The sequence below is a fragment of the Petromyzon marinus genome, chromosome 79, assembly GCF_048934315.1.
Source record: "Petromyzon marinus isolate PM22_M1 ecotype Great Lakes invasive population chromosome 79, UKy_Petmar_22M1.pri1.0, whole genome shotgun sequence".
In the NCBI taxonomy this organism is placed as follows: domain Eukaryota; kingdom Metazoa; phylum Chordata; class Hyperoartia; order Petromyzontiformes; family Petromyzontidae; genus Petromyzon; species Petromyzon marinus.
Window position 1 is genome coordinate 21,744,660 of NC_133745.1, and position 22,383 is coordinate 21,767,042.

At 51.4% G+C, this 22,383-nt stretch overlaps 1 protein-coding gene across 2 annotated transcripts; it reads right to left on the bottom strand.

Annotated features, from left to right (window-relative positions):
- Window positions 1-240: 240 nt before the first annotated feature.
- On the bottom strand, window positions 241-20,527 carry LOC116958522 (uncharacterized). 2 transcript variants are annotated; one of them, XM_032981172.2, is made up of 5 exons: window positions 20,402-20,527; window positions 15,769-15,883; window positions 13,104-13,187; window positions 12,012-12,116; window positions 241-6,725 (listed from the first exon to the last, which is right to left on the bottom strand). In XM_032981172.2, exons 2-5 carry the CDS (start codon window positions 15,881-15,883, stop codon window positions 5,383-5,385), a joined length of 1,647 nt encoding a protein of 548 aa, XP_032837063.2. In that variant the 5' UTR covers window positions 20,402-20,527; the 3' UTR covers window positions 241-5,382. The 2 variants fall into 2 exon arrangements, with proteins under 2 accessions (XP_032837063.2, XP_032837062.2); XM_032981171.2 differs by having other exon boundaries at window positions 12,006-12,116.
- Window positions 20,528-22,383: the final 1,856 nt, after the last annotated feature.

A 22,383-nucleotide genomic window follows, 5' to 3' on the forward strand; every position in this document is an offset into this window, starting at 1 on the left:
GGAATGGGACGCACCTTTCGGAGGGGGCTTTGCCGGACCGCCGGGTAATGTTGGAAGCAGCCGGATAATCGACGACTGACTGGATTCTGATCCGCTTTATTTTTGCTTCTCAGCCCCCCCCGGGCCTTCCTTTCCCCACATTACAGAGTGGGCCATAACTCCCCGCTTTGAAAGAGTGGTCATTTCGCGTTCACTTATTTTTTGCAAACGAAACGTAAAAAACACTGCGCGGAAATAAAGTGGACGCATGGGGAGTTTATGACGAATCGGCAAGACAACTCAGCGGCGTGCAAGAAAAGTTGACATTTCATACTCTTTGGTACTTTCGGTACTACTTCGGCAGTTTTTTCTCACCGTGGTTGTCCCACCTGATGACGATTGCTTGCGCTGCGATCGAAACGTCGTGATCTATGATTATCTTTCTACCCGCTACGTGACGACTTTACCGAAAGAACCAAAGAGTGTGGATTCCCGCAGTCACGAAAGCTTCAAGTAAAGATTTCAGAAACCGTCATTCAATCATTTCAACACAAGAGGGGAGACTACCGCAGACATTTTAAGACCCCCCCCAAGTCCGCCACCGTACTGGGGCCGCTTTGATCGCCCAAATTTCGGCAGACGGGGAAAACCAACGGGGTGGACGCGAGGCGATGTGTCGAACCGCTCCATCTCCGCGCTTCTGTTGAGCAGGTTAACGGCGAGCGGTCAATGGGAACCCCCTCGAGACCTTCGACGAGGAGACGACGCTCCGCTGAGCTGGGGACCGCACGGCGGCCGCTGACGGCCGAACGTGGGTAAAGGGGCCCACTTAGCCACACAGATTCACAATGTAGCGGTTCACCCTCTGGCCGCTAGAGGTTAACCATCGACTATCCATCATCGGATTATCGGGGTTGCTGATTAGATCTTGATTGAAAACTCACGTCTCTAGAGCTGCTGCTTGTTGCGTTTCGTGTCGTTGACTAGCGTAGGGTGTTAAAAAAGTTAAACATACACACACTATACCATACACTACATACTACACACGACACTATACATTACTATACACTACGCCGATCGTGGGTAAAGGGACTCCGCGTCTTTTTTTCCACGGAAGATTCAGCCGGTGCAAGAATTGCAGTCCAGAGACCACCAAATCTCGCGGTGCTTTCATTGAACTTGCAGACCAAGACGACCGATTTTAGTCACAAATTTACTTGATGTCAGAAGGAGGTCATTGTCACCATGGCGGCTTCGTCAACAAACAACATTTTCAGGCTCTGGGGTGTTCATGAGGAATGAAATCGAATCTCCATGAATTCAAGAAAGTTCCATCATTTAGAATTCGTCTTTTTATTTCACTTTTTCACAAGCCATAGGCAAAACAAATCAAGGTCGTTGCTTTTGGCCCAGCCTGTATAGACCCCTTACGTTCCCACTCCCTGTACCCTAAACAAATCAAGGTTGTTACTCATGGCCCAGCCTGTATAGGCCCTTACGTTCCCACTCCTGGTATCCTAAACAATCAAGGTCATTGCGTGTGGCCCAGCCTGTATAGACCCCTTACGTTCCCACTCCCTGTGCCCTAAACAAATCAAGGTTGTTACTCATGGCCCAGCCTGTATAGGCCCTTACGTTCCCACACCTGGTATCCTAAACATATCAAAGTCGTTACTCATGGCCCAGCCTGTATAGACCCCTTACGTTCCCACTCCCTGTACCCTAAACAAATCAAGGTCGTTGCTTGTGGCCCAGCCTGTATAGACCCCTTACGTTCCCACTCCCAGTACCATAAACAAATCAAGGTCGTTACTCATGGCCCAGCCTGTATAGGCCCCTTACGTTCCCATTCCTGGTATCCTAAACAAATCAAGGTCACTGCTTGTGGCCCAGCCTGTATAGACCTCTTACGTTCCCACTCCCAGTGCCCTAAACAAATCAAGGTCATTGCTTGTGGCCCAGCCTGTAAAGACCCCTTACGTTCCCACTCCCTGTACCCTAAACAAATCAAGGTCGTTACTCATGGCCCAGCCTGTATAGGCCCTTACGTTCCTGCTCCTAGTACCCTAAACAAATCAAGGTCGTTACTCATGGCCCAGCCTGTATAGACCCCTTACGTTCCCACTCCCTGTACCCTAAACAAATCAAGGTCGTTACTCATGGCCCAGCCTGTATAGGCCCTTACGTTCCTGCTCCTAGTACCCTAAACAAATCAAGGTCGTTACTCATGGCCCAGCCTGTATAGACCCCTTACGTTCCCACTCACAGTACCCTAAACAAATCAAGGTCGTTGCTTGTGGCCCAGCCTGTATAGACCCCTGACGTTCCCACTCCCTGTACCCTAAACAAATCAAGGTCGTTACTCATGGCCCAGCCTGTATAGACCCCTTACGTTCCTGCTCCCAGTACCCTAAACAAATCAAGGTCGTTACTCATGGCCCAGCCTATATAGACACTTACGTTCCCACTCCCTGTACCCTAAACAAATCAAGGCTGTTGCTTGTGGCCCAGCCTGTAAAGACCCCTTACGTTCCCACTCCCTGTACCCTAAACAAATCAAGGTCGTTACTCATGGCCCAGCCTGTATAGGCCCTTACGTTCCTGCTCCTAGTACCCTAAACAAATCAAGGTCGTTACTCATGGCCCAGCCTGTATAGACCCCTTACGTTCCCACTCCCTGTACCCTAAACAAATCAAGGTCGTTACTCATGGCCCAGACTGTATAGGCCCTTACGTTCCTGCTCCTAGTACCCTAAACAAATCAAGGTCGTTACTCATGGCCCAGGCTGTATAGACCCCTTACGTTCCCACTCCCAGTACCCTAAACAAATCAAGGTCGTTGCTTGTGGCCCAGCCTGTATAGACCCCTGACGTTCCCACTCCCTGTACCCTAAACAAATCAAGGTCGTTACTCATGGCCCAGCCTGTATAGACCCCTTACGTTCCTGCTCCCAGTACCCTAAACAAATCAAGGTCGTTACTCATGGCCCAGCCTGTATAGACACTTACGTTCCCACTCCCAGTACCCTAAACAAATCAAGGTCGTTGCTTGTGGCCCAGCCTGTATAGACCCCTGACGTTCCCACTCCCTGTACCCTAAACAAATCAAGGTCGTTACTCATGGCCCAGCCTGTATAGACCCCTTACGTTCCTGCTCCCAGTACCCTAAACAAATCAAGGTCGTTACTCATGGTCCAGCCTGTATAGACACTTACGTTCCCACTCCTGGTATCCTAAACAATTCAAGGTCGTTGCTTGTGGCCCAGCCTGTATAGACCCTTACGTTCCCACTCCTGGTATCCTAAACAAATCAAGGTCGTTGTTTGTAGCCCAGCCTGTATAGACCCCTGACGTTCCTGCTTCTAGTACCCTAAACAAATCAAGGTCGTTGCTTGTGGCCCAGCCTGTATAGACCCTTACGTTCCCACTCCTGGTATCCTAAACAAATTCAGGTCCTTGCTTGTGGCCCAGCCTGTATAGACCCCTTACGTTCCTGCTCCAGTCCTCCTACCCCTCCCTTCTGTTGTCGTTGTTCAGAAACCGGCAATATGGCGGACTCTCGATTATCCGCTTGTGCGGTTTATCCGATTTGCGGATTAACCCGCGCGCACGAGATTTTGGCATGAATCAATAACTCGTGGATTTCCCCTTAAGCCCAAATTAAGAATCTAAAAAGTTATACATTGTTGGTAATGTTCATTACAAGTCACACTGAGCTTAAACCGAACAAATATGTTGCTCCAGTTCATCTGAAATCAACGCCATCGCCTCTACAGTACAGTAGTTGCCGTAACTTTACACCGGTGGACGGAGTTTGATTGATGTTGATTGGCAGTGGCTCTGCTATCATCCACTTCGTGGGCCGAGTCTTCTGCTGGGCGGGTGCAAGGAAAGTGTTATTATCACTGAGCATGAGTAAAAGGTGTGAGTGACCACAGTCGGCCTGCTCCCCAGATCATCTATCCACTTGTGGAGGTGATTCGTTACATTCTGAAAATGTATCGTTTACTTAAAACCGAAACAGGAGCAGCCTGAATTTTGATTTAAAGCTTCCGTGACTGCAGGGATTCATATTCTTGGTTCTTTCGGTAAAGTCACCACGTAGAAGGGAAACAATAAAATAATACAAATATAAAACGATAAAATTATCACGACGTTTCGATTGCAACACGAGCAATCGTCATCAAGGTGTGAAAACCACAGCAAGAAAATTTGATAAAAGTGGAGTTTTCTTTTTTCCTGTGGTTTTCACACCTGATGACGATTGCTCGTGCTGCAGTCGAAAACGTCGTGAGAATTTTATCGTTTTATATTTTTATTATTTTATTGTTTCCCTTCTACGTGGTGACTTTACCGAAAGAACCAACAATAGGAGCAGCCTGGTTAAACAACAACTCTGGCCGCCGCCTGACGAGGCTGGATGTCACGGCACTCGAATTCTAAACGTTGTAGTGGGTTTACTCTACGACACACAAACCGGTTAGTGCTGTACTAGTCACGAATTGGCACGTTTTGTTTCCGTGACAAACCCCTTACTAATTGGCAGTGTCGGGCGGTGACGTCAACGGCAAAGCATTTAAATGTACGCGATCTAACCCAGAATAACCCCTATAATATGGATAATATTGGTCGCGAACGCCTACTACTGCTACTACTACTGCTAAGGTGTTAAACTGTACAGCTTAAGAGTTTGCGGTGAAACAAAAGAGGTATATACAGGGTGCTTTAAAAAAAAAGTGATGACACTTGTGAGAATTTGCAACGATACCACGAGAAATGTGCCCCTCCGGGCTCTGGAGGACCACCTGGGGAAGATTCCAGGCGTGACTTGACAACGATGGCGAACGAGTGGGAGACTAAATTTTGATTTAAAGCTTTCGTGACTGCAGTGATTCATATTCTTGGTTCTTTCGGTAAAGTCACCACGTTGAACGGAAACAATAAAATCATAAAATATATATAAAACAATAAAATTCTCACGACGTTTCGACTGCGACACAAGCAGTCATCATCAGGTGTGAAAACCAACGGCAAGAACAATTGAAAGAAGTGGTTATCACAGCTGATGATGACTGCTTGCGTTGCAGTCGAAACGTCGTGAGAATTTTATTGTTTTATATATATTTTGTTATTTTATTGTTTCCCTTCAACGTGACTTTACCGAAAGAACCAAGAATATAAGTGGGAGACTCTTTGGCTTTTTTGAAGCTATTAACATTACATTTTGTTATCATGTAACGGTGTAGTATCCGTTCTTTTTCCATTCAAAACGATAGTCCCATATAAGTGTTAAAACATTTTTTTTAAGCACCCTGTATATACGGTAAGCGACAAAACCATTCCCCACTGGTTTTCAAATGGGAGGCATGAAAAAAACAAATCCATTCGGGACACGCAAGTGTTTCACTTGAGCGCGTGCGTCTTTGAGTGCCTCTTCAGCTGACCGCTCTGCGCAAACCCCTCGCCGCACTCCTTGCACACGTGCGGCTTCTCGCCCGTGTGCGTCCTCACGTGCGCCGTCAGCGTGGAACTCTGCGAGAACGCCTTGCCGCACTCCTTGCACACGTACGGCTTCTCGCCGCTGTGCGTCCTCCGGTGCTTCTCCAGATCCGAGCGCTGCGCGAAGCCCCGGCCGCACTCGGCGCACGCGTGCGGCCACTCGCCCGTGTGGGTCCTCGCGTGCGCGTTGAGGGTGGCGCGGAGGGCGAAGGCCCTGCCGCACTGGTCGCACGCGTACGGCCGCTCTCCCGTGTGGGTCCTGGCGTGCACCTCCAGCGAGGAGCTCTGCGAGAACGCCTTGCCGCACTCCTTGCACGCGTGCGGCCTCTCGCCCGTGTGGGTCCTCGCGTGCGCGTTGAGGGTGGCGCGGAGGGCGAAGGCCTTGCCGCACTGGTCGCACGCGTACGGCCGCTCGCCCGTGTGGGTCCTGGTGTGCGCCTCCAGCGAGGAGCGCTGCGAGAACGCCCTGCCGCACTCCTCGCAAGCGTGCGGCCTCTCGCCCGTGTGGGTCCTCGCGTGCCTCTCCAGGTGGGAGGACAGCGCGAAGCCCCGGCCGCACTCGGCGCACACGTGCGGCCACTCGCCCGTGTGCGTAGTCGCGTGCGCGTTGAGGGTGGCGCGGAGGGCGAAGGCCCTGCCGCACTGGTCGCACGCGTACGGCCGCTCTCCCGTGTGGGTCCTGGTGTGCGCCTCCAGCGAGGAGCTCTGCGAGAACCCCTTGCCGCACTCCTCGCACGCGTACGGCTTCTCGCCCGTGTGCGTCCTCACGTGCGCCGTCAGCGTGGAACTCTGCCCGAAGCCCCTGCCGCACTCCTTGCACACGTACGGCTTCTCGCCGCTGTGCGTCCTCCGGTGCTTCTCCAGATCCGAGCGCTGCGCGAAGCCCTGGCCGCACTCGGCGCACGCGTGCGGCCACTCGCCCGTGTGGGTCCTCGCGTGCGCCTCCAGGGAGGAGCGCTGCGCGAAGCCCCGGCCGCACTCGGCGCACACGTACGGCTTCTCGCCCGTGTGCGTCCTCGCGTGCTCCGTCAGGTGGGAGCGCCGCGCGAACTCCTTCCCGCAGTCGGCGCACGCGTGCCCCCGTCGGTCGCCGGCGACCGCCGCGCACGGCGGCGCCGCGGCTCCCAGCGGCTTGCCGCACCGGGCGCAGGAGGCTCCCGGCGTGGCGGCCGCGCGTCCGGCGTCGTCCGTCCCCGTCCCCGGAGGTCGCCCGCCCGCCTCGCACTCCTCGCACAGGAGTTCCGCTCCTGTCGCGTCGTCCGCCGCAAAATGCAGAGTTCGATGTTGAACGACACGAAGAACGACAAGGTGCCGGGGTTCGGCGAACGGCAGCGCCGTTAAGGCTCTAGCTCCTCAGCTTCCCTTTTCTTTGGCGTACGGGAGGCCCGGGACCGGTTCAGATAATCGCCGTCACCGGTGTTGGTGGCCGTGAGCGGGAATCGAACTCGGGTCGCCGGGTTCGTAGCGCTAACCGCTACACTGCCGCTCCCCACACTCCACGTGACAACAACCGCCATTCGCCACGAAGTGATGGTGACGTCGCCACGGCGCTTGTGCCAGGCTAGGTGCACATTGAGGCCACGTGAAGTGTCGAACGCCCGCTGGCAGGAGGTCACGGGGCAGACCCAGGTGCCACGGGTCGACTGACTGAGATGAGTGGCCGATGCACCACCTGTGCCCCCTACTGTGCCAACCTGCTGTGTTTTAGCCACCCGGCGCTCTGCTCATTGTCGTGAGCGTCGCTCCTCTGCCCTCCGTTGTTGGAGGGAGACTGCCTCCAACTGCCCAGTAGCGTCCTTCACGAGCCTCCTCCACAGAGGCCGATCTTGACACCGCTGGTTCCAGTTATTGGCAAGTCCACTCAGCTCCACATCCTCTTGTACCACATCACTCCATCTCCTCTCTAGCCCGTGTCACACCTGTTTAGCCCCCTATAGCTATCCGAAGAAAAGCTATTTAGGCATGCGGTGTCTGGGCATGTGGGCGGCATGACCCAGCCAATGCAGCATTGCCTGCTGGAGAAGCTCACTGATTAGGACTTTGTCCAGATCTTTCAAGGATTTGTGAGCTCACATAATTCAGCCTGGTTAAACCCAGAATGGATCGTAGGCAGGCCAGCCTGGATGTTTCGAACCGGCGAAGATGTTCCAAACATAGAGAAGGGAGGGAATGACTGTGGCCGAGAAGACCCGAAGCTTCTTGTGGAGCGGCAGACCAGGTAGCTTCCACACAGCGTTACGCAACCGATGAAAAGATAATGCCGCTCGACTGATTTGGATGGAGACATCAGCTGTCAAATCAGAGCTGGTCATGAGCACACTGTCAAGGTATGGGAAACTCTCCACTCCTTCCACACCGCCACAACACTAATGGGGATTTGAAGGGGTGGAGTATGGCACAAAATACCAAAGCAGGTGCTTAGTTTTGTAGGGGCTGATGATAAGGCCCCACCTCTTGGTAGCATGCTCCAGGTTCAGCAGCAGTGCCTCCAACTGCTCCTCAGAGTGAGCAGCAATCACCAGATCATCAGTATACATAACATGGTTGACCAATAGGATCGCTCCCTCGACTGCACCCGGGCATCAATCAGTCTCCCATTGTATCTGTACCAGATGGAAATTCCTCCGATACAGTCATGGAACACTTCTCGAATTACGTGATTGAATTAGATGTAAAATAATGTAGGTGTACGAGGACATCCCTGTCACACCCCAAGGTGAACAGGGAACGGCTCCGACTCCCGGTCATGTAGCTTTATCCGGGCCCGCCCTCCATAATGAAGGTCCGTAATAATTGTGAACATAGAGTCAGGGACACCGAAATCATGAAGAACAACCCAGAGCCCAGGCCTATTGATGGTCTCATAGGCTTTGACCACGTCAATAAAGCAGATAGGTAGGTCCTGCTGGAATTCATTACACCTCTGCTGTAGCGGATGGACAGAAAATATGGCAGTTTAACACGTAGGCTTTCGCGACCAATATTCTTCACAATAAACGTTTTTGGGTTAGATCGCATTATTTATGTGTCGTAACCCTCCACCACCCGACACGGTCAGTCAGTAAAAAAAGTGTCACGTTGACAAAAGACAAAATAGTTCACTACTTTAGCCCACCGGCGTGTTGAAGAGTGAATCCACAACATTTACAACTTTTTTGTGGGTGTACATCTACACATTTATAAATAACGCGATCTAACCCAAAAAAAATTATTATGAAGAAAATATTGCGTCTGTGCAGGACAGCCCTGGCCTGAAACCACATTGGGGCTCAGCAAGCCTCTCTTCAGCGTGCCTGGCAAGGGGCGATGTTGAATAATCCTTGCCAGGACCTTTCCCGGCACTGCGGAGGGAGATGCCCCTGTAGTTGTTACAGTCTGTGCGGTCCCCCTTCTAAAAGATGGGGACCACCAGGGCATCCTTCCAATCCTGCGGAACCCGTCCAGTGGTCCAAACTGTTATTGTCACATAAGGCGGTCTGCACACAAACACCACCCTTTTCCTGGTCTCAGACATTAGATCACCTTCCGTACTTCCTCAACAGATGGCACTTTGGCCAGCCATTCACAGGGGGTGACTATTTCGTCCAATATTTGAGGCACCGCAGCCTTAGAAGAGTCATCCACAATTGCCCCACGATGTTTTCCAGGCGAAGGGATTTCCCCTCCCCCAAGACCTCACAGAAATGCTCCGCAAATCTGCAAACCTGGTCCAAGGGGTCGAAGATTACCTTTCTTTCACCTAAGGATGGTGAAAGGTGTGGCACTGCAAGTAACTTTTTGATGGCGATAAAGAGGGATTTGTGATCGCGGGCTACTGAGTTAGACTCCCATCTCCTTAGCAACCCGCGACCACCACTCATCTTTGCAGCCCCACACGGCTCTCCAAACCTTCGAATGAAGGCTGCGGTAAACGCCTCATTCTCTGACGTGGGATGCTGCAGACGGCGGGATTTGGCCTGTCGCTTTTTCTCAGCCAGCCGGAACACCTCCCTAGTCAGCCAGGGTCTCTGGGGAGGTTTGAACCGTGTACCTAACACAGTCATTGCAGCTGCATGAGTCACAGTCCTAAACCTCGGCCATATTCCCCTCGGCATCAGGAGGAGGGGGGACGATGCCAACCCCAGCTGCATGCGATGATGACATTCTCGCTTGCAACTTTCATCAGCTAGTTGAGACCAGGCCACTGTGGGTTTGAATGGGGTCCTAGATGGACACTCACCACCAGAGTGGAAGAATGGCAGGTGCATCTTACAGATGACAAGACAATGGTCAGTGAGCAGAACAGCTCCACGGTAGGTTCTGGTGTTAAGGAAATGGGTCTGCATCCGCTGTTCCATCACTATGTAGTCCAGCAGATGTTCTTGCTTGGACCCGGCGTGCATCCATGATGTTGTGTGGATGCGCCGAAGCCGGAACAGCGTGTTGGTGATTACAAGCCCATGGACTGCACAAAAGTCTAGCAGCCTCCTACCGTTGTTATTGACCTGATCTGGCCCATGCCCTCCAATCACTCCAGACCAGGTGCCAGCATCATGACCAACTCGGGCATTAATGTCACCCAACAGGATGACTCTATCCCGAGGTGCCACTTTAGCTAGCACCTGTGACAGTAGGTCATAGAAGCCATCTGACTCATCGGCCTTGCCTGAAACCCTCCAATGACGTTCATCTTCGGTGGGGGCGTAAGTAACCACCACCACCACCATTCCTCGCCTCCCGTTTAATGGGGAAAGCTATCCCACAGCACCTTGGGGCTTACAGCTTCCCACACCTCACCACCGCTAAACACAAACGCACACAGAGACTCACACACACCCGGCCACACGACACACACAGGACACGCACAGACACGCACACCCGGCCACACGCACGCTTCGTGTGACAGCCCCACGCGTAGTTGATGTCACCTCTCGTCGCCAATGCTTTTGCTGCCACACAACAGACGGGCGACCTGCGAGATGTGCCCCGACGAGTCTCCCACCAGCCGGCCACTCGCAGAGGGCGGCTACTTCCTCCAATGTTTTGAGGCGCCCCCCCCCCCCCCCATCTGCGTTGGCCCGGGTTTTCACTCCGCCAAAAACAAAACGATGGCCGTTTTCTCTCAAACGACGCCGGATTATGCCAAGCGTACGAGTCCCACAGTCGACATCGCTTCAGCTCGTGGCACGTCTGGGACATACGGCCGGCGATACAAGCAAGAAGACGTTGCATTTTGTCTGTCACGTTATCAAACTAAAACTAAACTTTGTACGTTACCAGGTGTAACGCCCCACTGAGCTACGTAGTCGATCTTTTGAAGAAGCGACCTGGCCGTCACACAGTGATAGCTCAACAAAGTGGCTGTTAAATACTCTAAACGTCTATGGGTCTCTGTGTGATGGGATCATGGGTCTCTGTGTGATGGGGTTATGGGTCTCTATGTAATGAGTCTATGAGTCTCTATGTGATGAGTCTATGTGTCTCTATGTGATGAGTCTATGGGTCTCTGTGTGATGAGTCTATGGGTCTCAATGTGATGAGTATGGGTCTCTGTGTGATGACTCTATGGGTCTCTATGTGATGAGCCTATGGGTCTCTATGTGATGAGGCTATGGGTCTCTATGTAATGAGGCTATGGGTCTCTATGTAATGAGTCTATGGGTCTCTGTGTGATGGGGTTATGGGTATCTGTGTGATGGGGTTATGGGTCTCTGCGTAATGAGGCTATGGGTCTCTGTGTGATGAGTCTATGGGTCTCTATGTAATGAGTCTATGGGTCTCTGTGTGATGGGGTTATGGGTCTCTATGTAATTAGTCTATGGGTTTCTATGTAATGAGTCTATGGGTCTCTATGTGATGAGTCTATGGGTATGTATGTGATGAGTCTATGGGTCTCTATGTAATGAGGCTATGGGTCTCTATGTAATTAGTCTATGGGTCTCTGTGTGATGGGGTTATGGGTCTCTGTGTGATGGGGTTATGGGTCTCTGTGTAATGAGTCTATGGGTCTCTGTGTGATGGGGTTATGGGTCTCTATGTAATTAGTCTATGGGTCTCTATGTAATGAGTCTATGGGTCTCTGTGTGATGGGGTTATGGGTCTCTGTGTGACGAGTCTATGGGTCTCTATGTAATGAGTCTATGGGTCTCTGTGTGATGAGGCTATGAGTCTCTGTGTAATGAGGCTATGGGTCTCTGTGTAATGAGGCTATGGGTCTCTATGTGATGGGGTTATGGGTCTCTGTGTGATGACTCTATGTGTCTTCATGTAATGAGTCTATACACTAAAACTACACTTTTTATTTTACCAAGTAAGCCCCACTGAGCTGTGTGTTCTTTGTCAGATAAGCGACATGGCCACCACACGAATGATAGCAGCTCACCACAAGTGGCTTATCACGTGGGAGTCTACAGTAACAAAATTAACCTAAACGCGCGACGCCGATTCTAAACGGGGAGGGGAAAACCGCAGGAGCCGGGGAAAATTCCACACCACCTCGGGGAGAAAGAGAGAGACACCAACGAAACTCCGAATGTAGTGAAACTCACGCTCACCGACATCCTCCTCCGACAACTCCACCTCGATGAAGTTTTGGTCCGCGGCGAAGAGACATCCGTGAGAATCCTCCGTCTCACGCGGCCCCTCGATTGCTTCTGCGGCTGCAACGTCAGGGAAAGCGCCACTGGGCTTTGGACGAGTGGGGGGGTGGGGGGGGTGGGTGAAACGCACCCGAAGATCGTGCAGTCAAGCTGCCAGCTGGGGACGTTGCCCCTTCCGCGTATTAACTGATGGGAGTTTGTCTCTCGGTTAACGGTGTTTCGTTGGTTCCGCGGGAAAAAAACGTCGTTAAGCAAAATTATCGTGAATCGAACATAGCGAATGCACGTTGAAGGCTTAATTTGATCGTGAGTTGACCTTTTTCACCCTAAAAGGCACTGTTTGTATCACGTTTCAACACGCAAGCTTAACAAATAAACGTTGTAAAAACATGTTAAAGCATTAATTTTAGTAGAAACATGGATAAATAATGCATGCATAGGGCATAAAAAGGTGCATAAAGCGCAGAAACAGACACGTCAATCACTTATCAGCGCCCTACCTCATTACAGACCAACTCAGACCTTATTGGTCACCCCGTGACCCCCTAATGAATCTCAGCGTTCATCCTACAAAGTCCCATCACAAGCGAGAGAAATATAAACAAATAGACAAAATAATGTTGCCCGTATTGAAACGGCTGTACACCGTATGGACCTGAAACACTCAATTTCACTGTACAAGAATACGGGGTAAAGCGTATGGGTTGACGCGGTATTCATAAAATAAAAAGTCTTACCTTAGGCCGAGAAGACGGATGGCTCAAGTATTCAAGAGAGCTGTTTCCAGAAGCAACGCAACATCAAACATGGAAAAGCCCGCAAGCCAGCCGAAATTTGCGGCTCCGCGTGATATCGTACAACGCGCCGTCGATAAAAACAAAAAAAAGTATCGCGAACAGAAACAAGGGGAACCGCATGGGAGGCGGATCGCGAGTCTAAACATCGTTGCCCCGTGGCATCGTTAAACCGAGGGACCGCTGCATTGGCATCCTGCCACGGTTTGGTTCCTAACAATCTCAAAGCTGTCGTAGGGAAAGGGGGCCTCACCGTCATCCTCCACTTCCGTTTTCACCACGATCCTCAGGATCTCGGGGCTCAGGCTCCCCTCGTCCTCCTGCTTCACGACGGCGCCTGCAAAAGCGCGCATCGGCACAGGCATCGGCACAGACGTCGGCACAGGCGTCGGCACAGAGGCATCGGCACAGACGTCGGCACAGACATCAGCACAGAGACATCGGCACAGACAAATTGGCACAGAGAAGGCCTCGTCTCACGGTGACGAGGCCCTCACGGGTCGTAGTGGGGGGGGGGGTGGTCAGAGACGGCGACTACCGGAAGACTTTGCCCGTGGCGGCTTTATCGATGGCGTGTTTTGGCGCCACACGGTGGCCGTACACGGTTCACCTGATGAGCTCCATCATGCGGGACACGACGGTACGACGCAAACGTTCGCCACGCATTCCCCGCGCGCATCCAGCCGTCCCAGTCGCCGAGGGCATCGGTCATACGGACGTCGAGACGGCGAATCGTCAACGGTCAAGTGGCGGTGTCGGGGGCGAGCGTCGCTAGGAGCTGATGCGATCCCAGTCCGGGTCTTAACGACGGCCCTCAATCAAAATTCCCGTGGTGCCCGATTCCTTTTCACGTGGAGCCCGAGGCTCTATCCCGGCCTCTGGGGACTGTTTTATTTTAGGCCGGAGCAAGAGGCCCCACTGGACTGTGTAGCAGCTCATTTTTCAGAAGCGACCTGGCCATCAACAAATGACAACTCGACCACGTGGGGATTCAGAGGAGCCTAACAGAGCGATTTAAAGCTTTCGTGACTGTAACGGTTAATCCTCTTTGGTTCTTTCGGTAAACGTCGTGAGAATTTTCTTGTTTTATTTTATTATTTTATTCTCATTCTACGTCGTGACTTTACCGAAAGAACCAAAGAAGACCTAACAGAGCGGTCCACGACAATTTGTTATTTGTTCACGGACTGGAGGGGGGGGGGGGTTCATCATTGGGGTCTTTCCCCCCCCTTTCAAAGAAGCTCTCCGGCGACATTTGTTTTGTACTCATTGTGGCCACGAGGGGTCAGCTTGTGGGCTCGCCAACACTGCGCGACTGTGGGGGGGGGCCACGCGGGGACTCAAATAAGTGTGGGATTCTGACTTCTCACAAGGAGCGCGCAAACCTCAATCCCTCGCGTGCGCGGTTTTACAGTCGGGGTTCGCGCTCCCGTTGAGAATCTAACGCCGCCGCTGATCCGACAGGAAGCTGAGCTCAGGCGGTAATTCCGAGCGATGGGGAGCCGCTGTCAACACGGACGGTGAAGCTTCGCTCGCTCGCCCACCGCTTTCGCCTCGTGTCGTGCGGCCCGGTTCCTAACAGGCATCACGGACCGGTACCGGCCTACGGCCCCGCGGGGTTGGAGACCCCGTGCCCTTAAAGTTCATAGCGGCATCTTCTTGATTCTTTCGGTAAAGTCACGTAGAATGGAAATAAAATAATAAAAATAAAACGTAATAATTACTTTATTTTTTAAATTTTATTACATCTTTTTTATTATTTAATTTCCATTCTACGTGGTGACTTTACCGAAAGAATCATAGTGGCATTGTCTTTGTGCTGTCCACCTTTTGGTGTGGTCCTCTGGTCTAAGACTGTTTGAGATAGGGCTCTAAAGAAAGCTGTGGACCAAACAGTCCCAAAGACAATGCATCATCATCATCTACTAGCGGAGCGTGGCGTTTGTTTGCATGTTCACCACAAGTACTGTGTTGTGTGTGGTTAATGCAGTAACTTGATTCCTCGCTAAAGGTTTCAGTTTGGCGTTTTGACATCTGAACGCCTCCTGTTTGACTGCCAGAAAGTGTAAAACATATATTCTTACACGGCCAAATACTCTCAACTTGTGACGCTGACTCTAAACGTGGAGGAAAAGGGAAAACCGGAGGATCCGGAGAAAAAAATTCGACGCCACCACGGGAAGAGAACACGCAGACTCCAAATATACAGCAGCAGGCATCGTCAGGGTCAGGGTCAAACCCACGACCTCCTGCACACCAGGCGAGCTAGTCAACATCTCCTAGCCACCGTGATGATGATGACAGAGAGAGAGACGCAGACTGCAAATATACAGCAGCAGGCATCATCAGGGTCAGGATCGAACCCACGACCTCCTGCACATCGGGCGAGCTAGTCAACATCTCCTAGCCACCGTGATGATGATGACAGAGGGAGAGACGCAGACACCAAATATACAGCAGCAGGCGTCGTCAGGGTCGGGGTCAAACCCACGACCTCCTGCACACCAAGCGAAGTAGTCAACATCTCCTAGCCACCGTGATGATGATGATGAGAGAAACGCAGACTCCAAATACACAGCAGCAGGCATCGTCACAGTCAGAATCGAACCCACGACCTCCTGCACACCAGGCGAGGTAGTCAACATCTCCTAGCCACCGTGATGATGATGATGATGACAGAGAGACGCAGACTCCAAATACACAGCAGCGGGCATGGTCAGGGTCAGGATCGAACCCACGACCTCCTGCACACCAGGCAAGGTAGTCAACATCTCCTAGCCACCGTGATAATGAAAGAGAGAGACGCAGACTCCAAATACACAGCAGCGGGCATCGTCAGGGTCAGGGTCAAACCCACGACCTCCTGCACACCGGGCGAGGTAGTCAACATCTCCTAGCCACGGGCAATGCAATCTCACCAGCAGCTTCGGCGTCTTCGTGTTTGACCTTCGAGCCCGGCCCCATCCCGAGGCTCGGGTGATCTTCTTCATTTTCTCGCTTGATGGTGAACAGCGACTGGGAGTGCGAAGCCATCTGAGAGGGAAAACCGATCGAGACTCAGACCCCACCCCCCTTTCACTTAAGATGTTGACACGCACACAGACACACACGTACACACGTACACACACACACGCGCACACACAACAGCAACCGCCATTCGCCACTAAGTGGCGGTGACGTCACCACGACGCTTGTGCCAGGCCATGTGCACCTTGAGGCCACGTGAAGTGTCGAACGCCCGCTGGCAGGAGGTCACGGGGCAGACCCAGGTGCAACGGGTCGACTGACTGAGATGACTGAGATGACGAGCTGATGCACCACCTGTGCCACCTACTGTGCCAACCTGTGCTTTAGCTACCTGGCGCTCCGTTTGTTGTTGTGAGCGTCGCTCCTCCGCCCTCCGTTGTTGTTGGAGGGCGACTGCCTCTAACTGCCCAGTAGCGTCCTTCACGAGCCTCCTCCACAGAGGCCGATCATGACACCGCTGGTACCAGTCATCGGCAAGTCCACTCAGCTCCATGTCCTCCTGGACCACATCACTCAATCTCTTCTCTTGCCCGTGCCATGCCCGTTTAGCCCCCTCGATCCGGCCGATCAAAAGCTGTTTCGGCATGCGGTGGCTGGGCATGTGGGCTACATGACCCAGCCAATGCAGCCTTGAATGCTGGAGGAGCTCACCGATGGGACCTTGCCCAGATCTTTCAAGGATTTGTGAGCGCCTCACACAATCCAGCCTGGTTAAACCCAGGATGGATCGTAGGCAGGCCAGCCTAAATGTTTCCAACCGGCGAAGATGCTCCATTAAGGGGGTCCACGTTTCGCAAGCGTAGAGAAGGGAGGGAATGACCGTGGCTGAGAAGACCTGAAGCTTAGTGCGAAGCGACAGACCAGGTAGCTTCAACACAGTGTTACGCAACCGATGAAAAGATATTGCCGCTCGACTGATTCGGAGTAAGACCTGTGCTGTTAAACTGGAGCCGGTCATAAGCACACTGCCCAGGTATGGGAAACTCTCCACTCTCTCCACAACTGCCCCATCACCGATTGGGAGTTGTGGCGGTGGAATGTCCGATGGTACAAAATACCCAGGCAGGTGCTTAGTTTTGGTGGGGCTGATGGTAAGGCCCCATCTTTTAGTGACACGCTCCAGTCTCAGCAGCAGCGTCTCCAACTCCTCCTTTGAATGAGCAGCTATTACCAAATCATCAGCATACATAACGTGGTTGAGCAATAGGGAGCCATCCCTTGACCGCACCCGGGCATCGATCAGCCTCCCATTATATCTGTACCAAATGAAGATTCCCCCGGTACAACTATTGAAGGCTTCACGAACTACGTGGTCAAAATAGATGTTAAATAATGTGGGAGCCAGAGGACATCCCTGTCGCACCCCAAGGTGTACAGGGAATGGCTCCAACTCCCGGCCACGTAGTTTTACCCGGGCCCGCTCACCATCATGAAGGTCCTTAATGATCATTAGCAGAGGGTCAGGGACTTCAAAAGCACGAAGAACAACCCAGAGCCCAGGCCTACTGATGGTATCATAGGCCTTGACCAGGTCAATAAAGCAGAGATGTAGGTCTTGCTGGAATTCCCTACACCTCTACTGTAGCAGACGGACAGAAAATATGGCGTCTGTGCAGGACCGCCCTTTCCTGAAACCGCATTGGGGCTCCGCAAGCCTCTCCTCAGCATGCCTGGCGAGGCGATGTTGAATAATCCTTGCCAGGACTTTTCCCGGCACACTGAGGAGTGAGATGCCCCTGTAGTTGTTACAGTCTGTGCGGTCCCCCTTCTTAAAGAGAGGGACCACCAGGGCATCCTTCCAACCCTGCGGAACCCGTCCAGTGGTCCAGACTGTTGTTATGATGTCATATAAGGCAGTCTGTGCACAAACGCCACCCTCCCTCAGCATTTCGCTTGGGAGATCATCTCTGCCTGCTGCCTTTCCTAGTCTCAGACTCCAGATCGCCTTCAGTACTTCCTCAACAGATGGTACTTCAGCCAGCCACTCACAGGGGGTGACCTCTTCCAATATTTGAGGCACCGCAGGCTCAGCAGGCTCATCCTCACTTTGTGCCACGATGTTTTCCTGGCTGAGGGATTTTCCCTCCCCCAGGACCTCACAGAAAGCTCAGCAAATCCTCAAACCTGTTCCTGGGGGTCGGAGATTGGATCACCATTTTTTACCCTAATGATGGTAATAGGTGTGGCACGGCTGGTTACTTTTTTGATGGAGTCAAATAGAGATTTGTGATCGCGGGCCACTGAGGCAGACTCCATCTCCTCAGCAACCCACGACCACCACCCATCCTTGCAGCGCTCCACGGCTCTCCGAAACTCCGAGCGAAGACTGCGGTAAGCCTCCTCATTCTCTGACGTGGGATTTTGTAGCCGATGACAGCGGGCCTGTCGCTTTTTCTCAACCATCCTGAACACCTCCTCTGTCAGCCAGGGTCTCTGGGGAGGTCTGGACCGCGTACCCAAAGCAGCCATTGCAGCTGCATGAGTCACAGCCCTAAACCTCGCCCATTTACCCTCAACATCAGGAAGAGTAGGGGATGATGCCAATCCCAGCCGCAAGCAATGATGAAATTCTCGCTTGCAAGTTTCATCAGATAACTCAGACCAGGCCACTTTAGGTTGGAATGGGGTCCTGGGTGTACACCCACCACCGGAGTGGAAGAATGGCAGGCGCATCTTACAGATGACTAGTCGATGGTCAGAGGGTAGATCAGCTCCACGGTAGGTCCTGGTGTCAAGGACATGGGCTCGCATCCGCTGGTCCGTCACTATGTAGTCCAGCAGATGTTCTTGCTTGGACCCGACATGCATCCATGATGTTGTGTAGATGTTCCGATGCCGGAACAGCGTGTTGGTAGTTACAAGCCCATGGGCTGCACAAAAATCTAGCAGCCTCCTATCGTTGTTATTGAGCTGATCTGGCCCATGCCCTCCAATCACTCCAGACCAGGTGCCAGCATCATGACCAACTCGGGCATTGAAGTCACCCAACAAGATGACTCTATCCCGAGGGGCCACTTTAGCCAGCACCTGTGACAGGAGGTCATAGAAGGCATCTGACTCATCGGCTTTGCCTGCATCCCTCCACGGATGTTCGTCTTCGGTGAGGGCATAAGTAACCACGACCACCACTCCTCGCCTCCGGTTGATGGGAAGGCGAGCCCCAAGTAGCCTGGGGCTTACAGCTTCCCACACCTCACCGCCACACTCCCACGCCCCCTTCATTCTTTTGTTCAAAAGAAGAGCCACACCCTGTTGTTTGGCAGTCTGCTGCCCCGAGTAGAGGACTGTCCACCCCTCATGGTGGCAGGAGCCAGAAACGGTCCACCGGAACTCCTGAATGCCAGAGATCCAGGCGGTACCGGGCCAGCTCCCGACATACGCACACGTACGCACACACACACACGTACAACAAAAAAACAAAGATTCCCCATATAGCCTTAACAGACTTTAGGGCCAAGACTGTTAGCGAGCACCTATGAAGACCGGAACGGTACACGAAGGGGTGGGTGGCCAGCACCACGCCCGACCGCCTTTGTCTCCCTAGTGGCAATGTTTACACACCACACCAGGTACTCATTTGAGGCTGAGTCGACCTAGGGGAGGCCCGGGACCGGTTCAGATAATCGTCACTGGTGTTGGCCGTGAGCCGGAATCGAACCCGGGTCGCCAGGTTCATAGCGCAGCGCGCTAACCGCTACACTAGTGCTCCCCACACACACACGTACACACACACGTACACACACGTACACACACACACGTACACACACGTGCACACACGTACACACACACGTACACACACACGTACGCACACACACGCACACGTACACACACACACGTACACACACACGTACGCACACGCACACACACTCATGCACACACACGCGCGCGAGAGGCAAACACCCATGAATACTACAGGTGATAATGTATAATGTAGTGTATATTGTAGTGTATAGTAGTGTTTCGTGTAGTGTATAGTGTAGTGTATAATGCAGTGTATAATGTGTATAGTGTAGTGTATAGTATATAGTAGTTTACAGTGAAGTGTATAATGCAGTGTATAATGTAGTGTATAGTAGTGCATAGTATAGTGTAGTGAATAGTAGTGTATAGTGTAGTGTATAATGCAGTGTATAATGTAGTGTATATTGTAGTGTACAGTGTAGTGTATAGTGTAGTGTATAGTGTAGTGTATAATGTAGTGTATAGTTGTGTATAGGGTAGTGTATAGTGTAGTGTATCGTGTAGTGTATTTTTGTGTATAGTGTAGTGTATAGTAGTGTAGTGTATAGTGTAGTGTATAGAAGTGTAGTGTATAGTGTAGTGTATAATGTAGTGTTTAGTGTAGTGTTTAGTGTATAGTGTAGTGTATAGTGTAGTGTATAGTGTAGTGTATAGTAGAGTATAGTAGTGTATAGTGTAGTGTATAGTGTAGTGTATAGTAGTGTAGTGTATAGTGTAGTGTAGAATAGTGTAGTGTGTAGTGTATAGTAGTGTGTAGTGTAGTGTGACCCACGACTCGCTCACCACTCGAGCTCTCTTTCTCTCTCCTCTCCGTCTGTGTCGCTGTGTCTCTCTCTGTGTCTCTGTCTCTCTGTGTGTCTGTCTTTCTGTCTCTGTCTCTCTGTCTATGTGTCTCTCTCTGTGTCTCTCTCTGTCTCTTTGTCTCTCTCTGTGTCTCTCTGTCTGTCTGTGTCTCTGTCTCTGTGTCTCTGTCTCTCTCTGTATCTGTGTCTCTCTGTCTCTCTGTGTCTCTGTCTGTCTTTGTGTCTGTTTCTGTCTCTCTCTGTGTGTCTGTCTCTGTGTCTGGCTGTCTGTCTTTGTGTCTGTGTCTCTATCTCTCTGTGTCTCTGTCTATGTGTCTCTCTCTGTGTCTCTCTCTGTCTCTGTGTCTCTGTCTATGTGTCTCTCTCTGTGTCTCTCTCTGTGTCTCTCTGTTTCTGTGTCTCTGTTTCTGTCTCTCTCTGTCTCTCTGTGTGTCTCTGTCTCTGTGTCTCTCTCTTTGTCTCTGTCTGTGTCTCTGTCTCTGTGTCTCTCTCTATCTGTGTCTCTGTCTCTCTCTGTGTCTCTGTCTCTGTGTCTCTCTCTCTCTGTCTCTCTCTGTCTGTCTCTGTGTATCTCTCTGTCTGTATATCTGTGTCTCTCTCTGTATCTCTGTGTCTCTATCTGTCTCTCTCTGTGTCTCTGTTTCTCTCTGTGTCTCTGTCTCTCTGTCTCTCTGTGTCTGTGTCTCTCTCTGTCTCTGTGTCTCTCTGTGTCTCTGTCTGTGTTTCTGTGTCTCTCCCTGTCTGTATCTCTGTGTCTCTCTCTGTCTGTATCTCTGTGTCTCTCTCTCTCTCTGTCTCTCTCTCTCTCTGTGTCTCTGTCTCTGACTCTCTCTGTCTCTCTCTGTGTCTTTGTGTGTCTCTCTGTGTCTCTGTCTCTGTGTCTCTCTCTGCGTCTCTGTATCTCTATCTGTTTCTCTGTCTCTATCTGTGTCTCTTTCTGTGTGTCTATCTGTGTCTCTGCCTCTCTGTCTCTGTGTCTCCGTCTCTCTGTCTCTGCGACTCTTCCAACCCTTCCCCCTCCTCGCTGCCTCACAGCAAACGCCAAGATGCAGCGCAAGACGAAAATTCCTGCGGGTGAGAAAATGTTGCAGCGAGAGTCAGGGGGTGAGGTGTAGTGTATATTAGTGTATAGTGTAGTGCATATTAGTGTATAGTGTAATGTATAGTGTAGTGTATAGTGTAGTGTATAGTAGTGTATAGTGTCGTGTATAGTGTAGTGTATAGTGTAGTCATGTAGTGTATAGTGTAGTGTATAGTGTCGTGTATAGTAGTGTAGTGTATAGTGTAGTGTATAGTGTAGTGTATAGTGTCGTGTATAGTAGTGTATAGTAGTGTAGTGTATAGTAGTGTATAGTGTAGTGTATAGTGTAGTGTATAGTAGTGTATAGTGTCGTGTATAGTAGTGTAGTGTATAGTGTAGTGTATAGTGGAGTGTATAGTGTAGTGTATAGTGGAGTGTATAGTGTAGTGTATTGTGTAGTGCAGGGTTCTCAAACTCAACTTACCTGGGGGCCGCTGGAGGTAGAGTCTGTGTGAGGCTGGGCCGCATCAAGTATTCCAAAAAAAAAAGTACAATAAGATCCAATCTTCTCAATCTTTATTAATAACAGTTCAGAACATGAACGGTTCTTTAGAACGTATGCTTCTCTCACCTACTCCTTGCTGCCAGAGACCTGGCAGCGCTTCCTCTTCTTACACAGCTGAGCCACATTTGCCTAGAGGGAGGAAGCAATTGAGACCCTCAGTATTGCTTGAAGATGCTCATCAGCAAGTTTGGACCGGTACTTTGACTTATTAAATGTTCGTGGTGCAGAAGAGCTTTTTTTCACGCAGATACGCGCTCCCAAAAAGGCGCATGGTCCGCTTGAACATCCTGGAAAGCTCAGGGTTAGGTCGGCAATTCTCTCAAAAAATTGTCCAAGCTTGTCTGCTTTTGCACTCACCTCCCTGAACTTGGCCATT

Excerpts from the sequence above, each read along its gene's own strand:
- LOC116958522 (XM_032981171.2), bottom strand. The coding sequence starts at position 15,883 with ATGGCTTCGCACTCCCAGTCGCTGTTCACCATCAAGCGAGAAAATGAA. Across the intron at positions 13,188-15,768 it reads CGAAGACGCCGAAGCTGCTG|GCGCCGTCGTGAAGCAGGAG; the intron begins GTGAGATTGCAT and ends GCGCTTTTGCAG. Across the intron at positions 6,726-12,005 it reads GGAGGAGGATGTCGGTGAGC|GAGCGGAACTCCTGTGCGAG; the intron begins GTGAGTTTCACT and ends ACGACGCGACAG.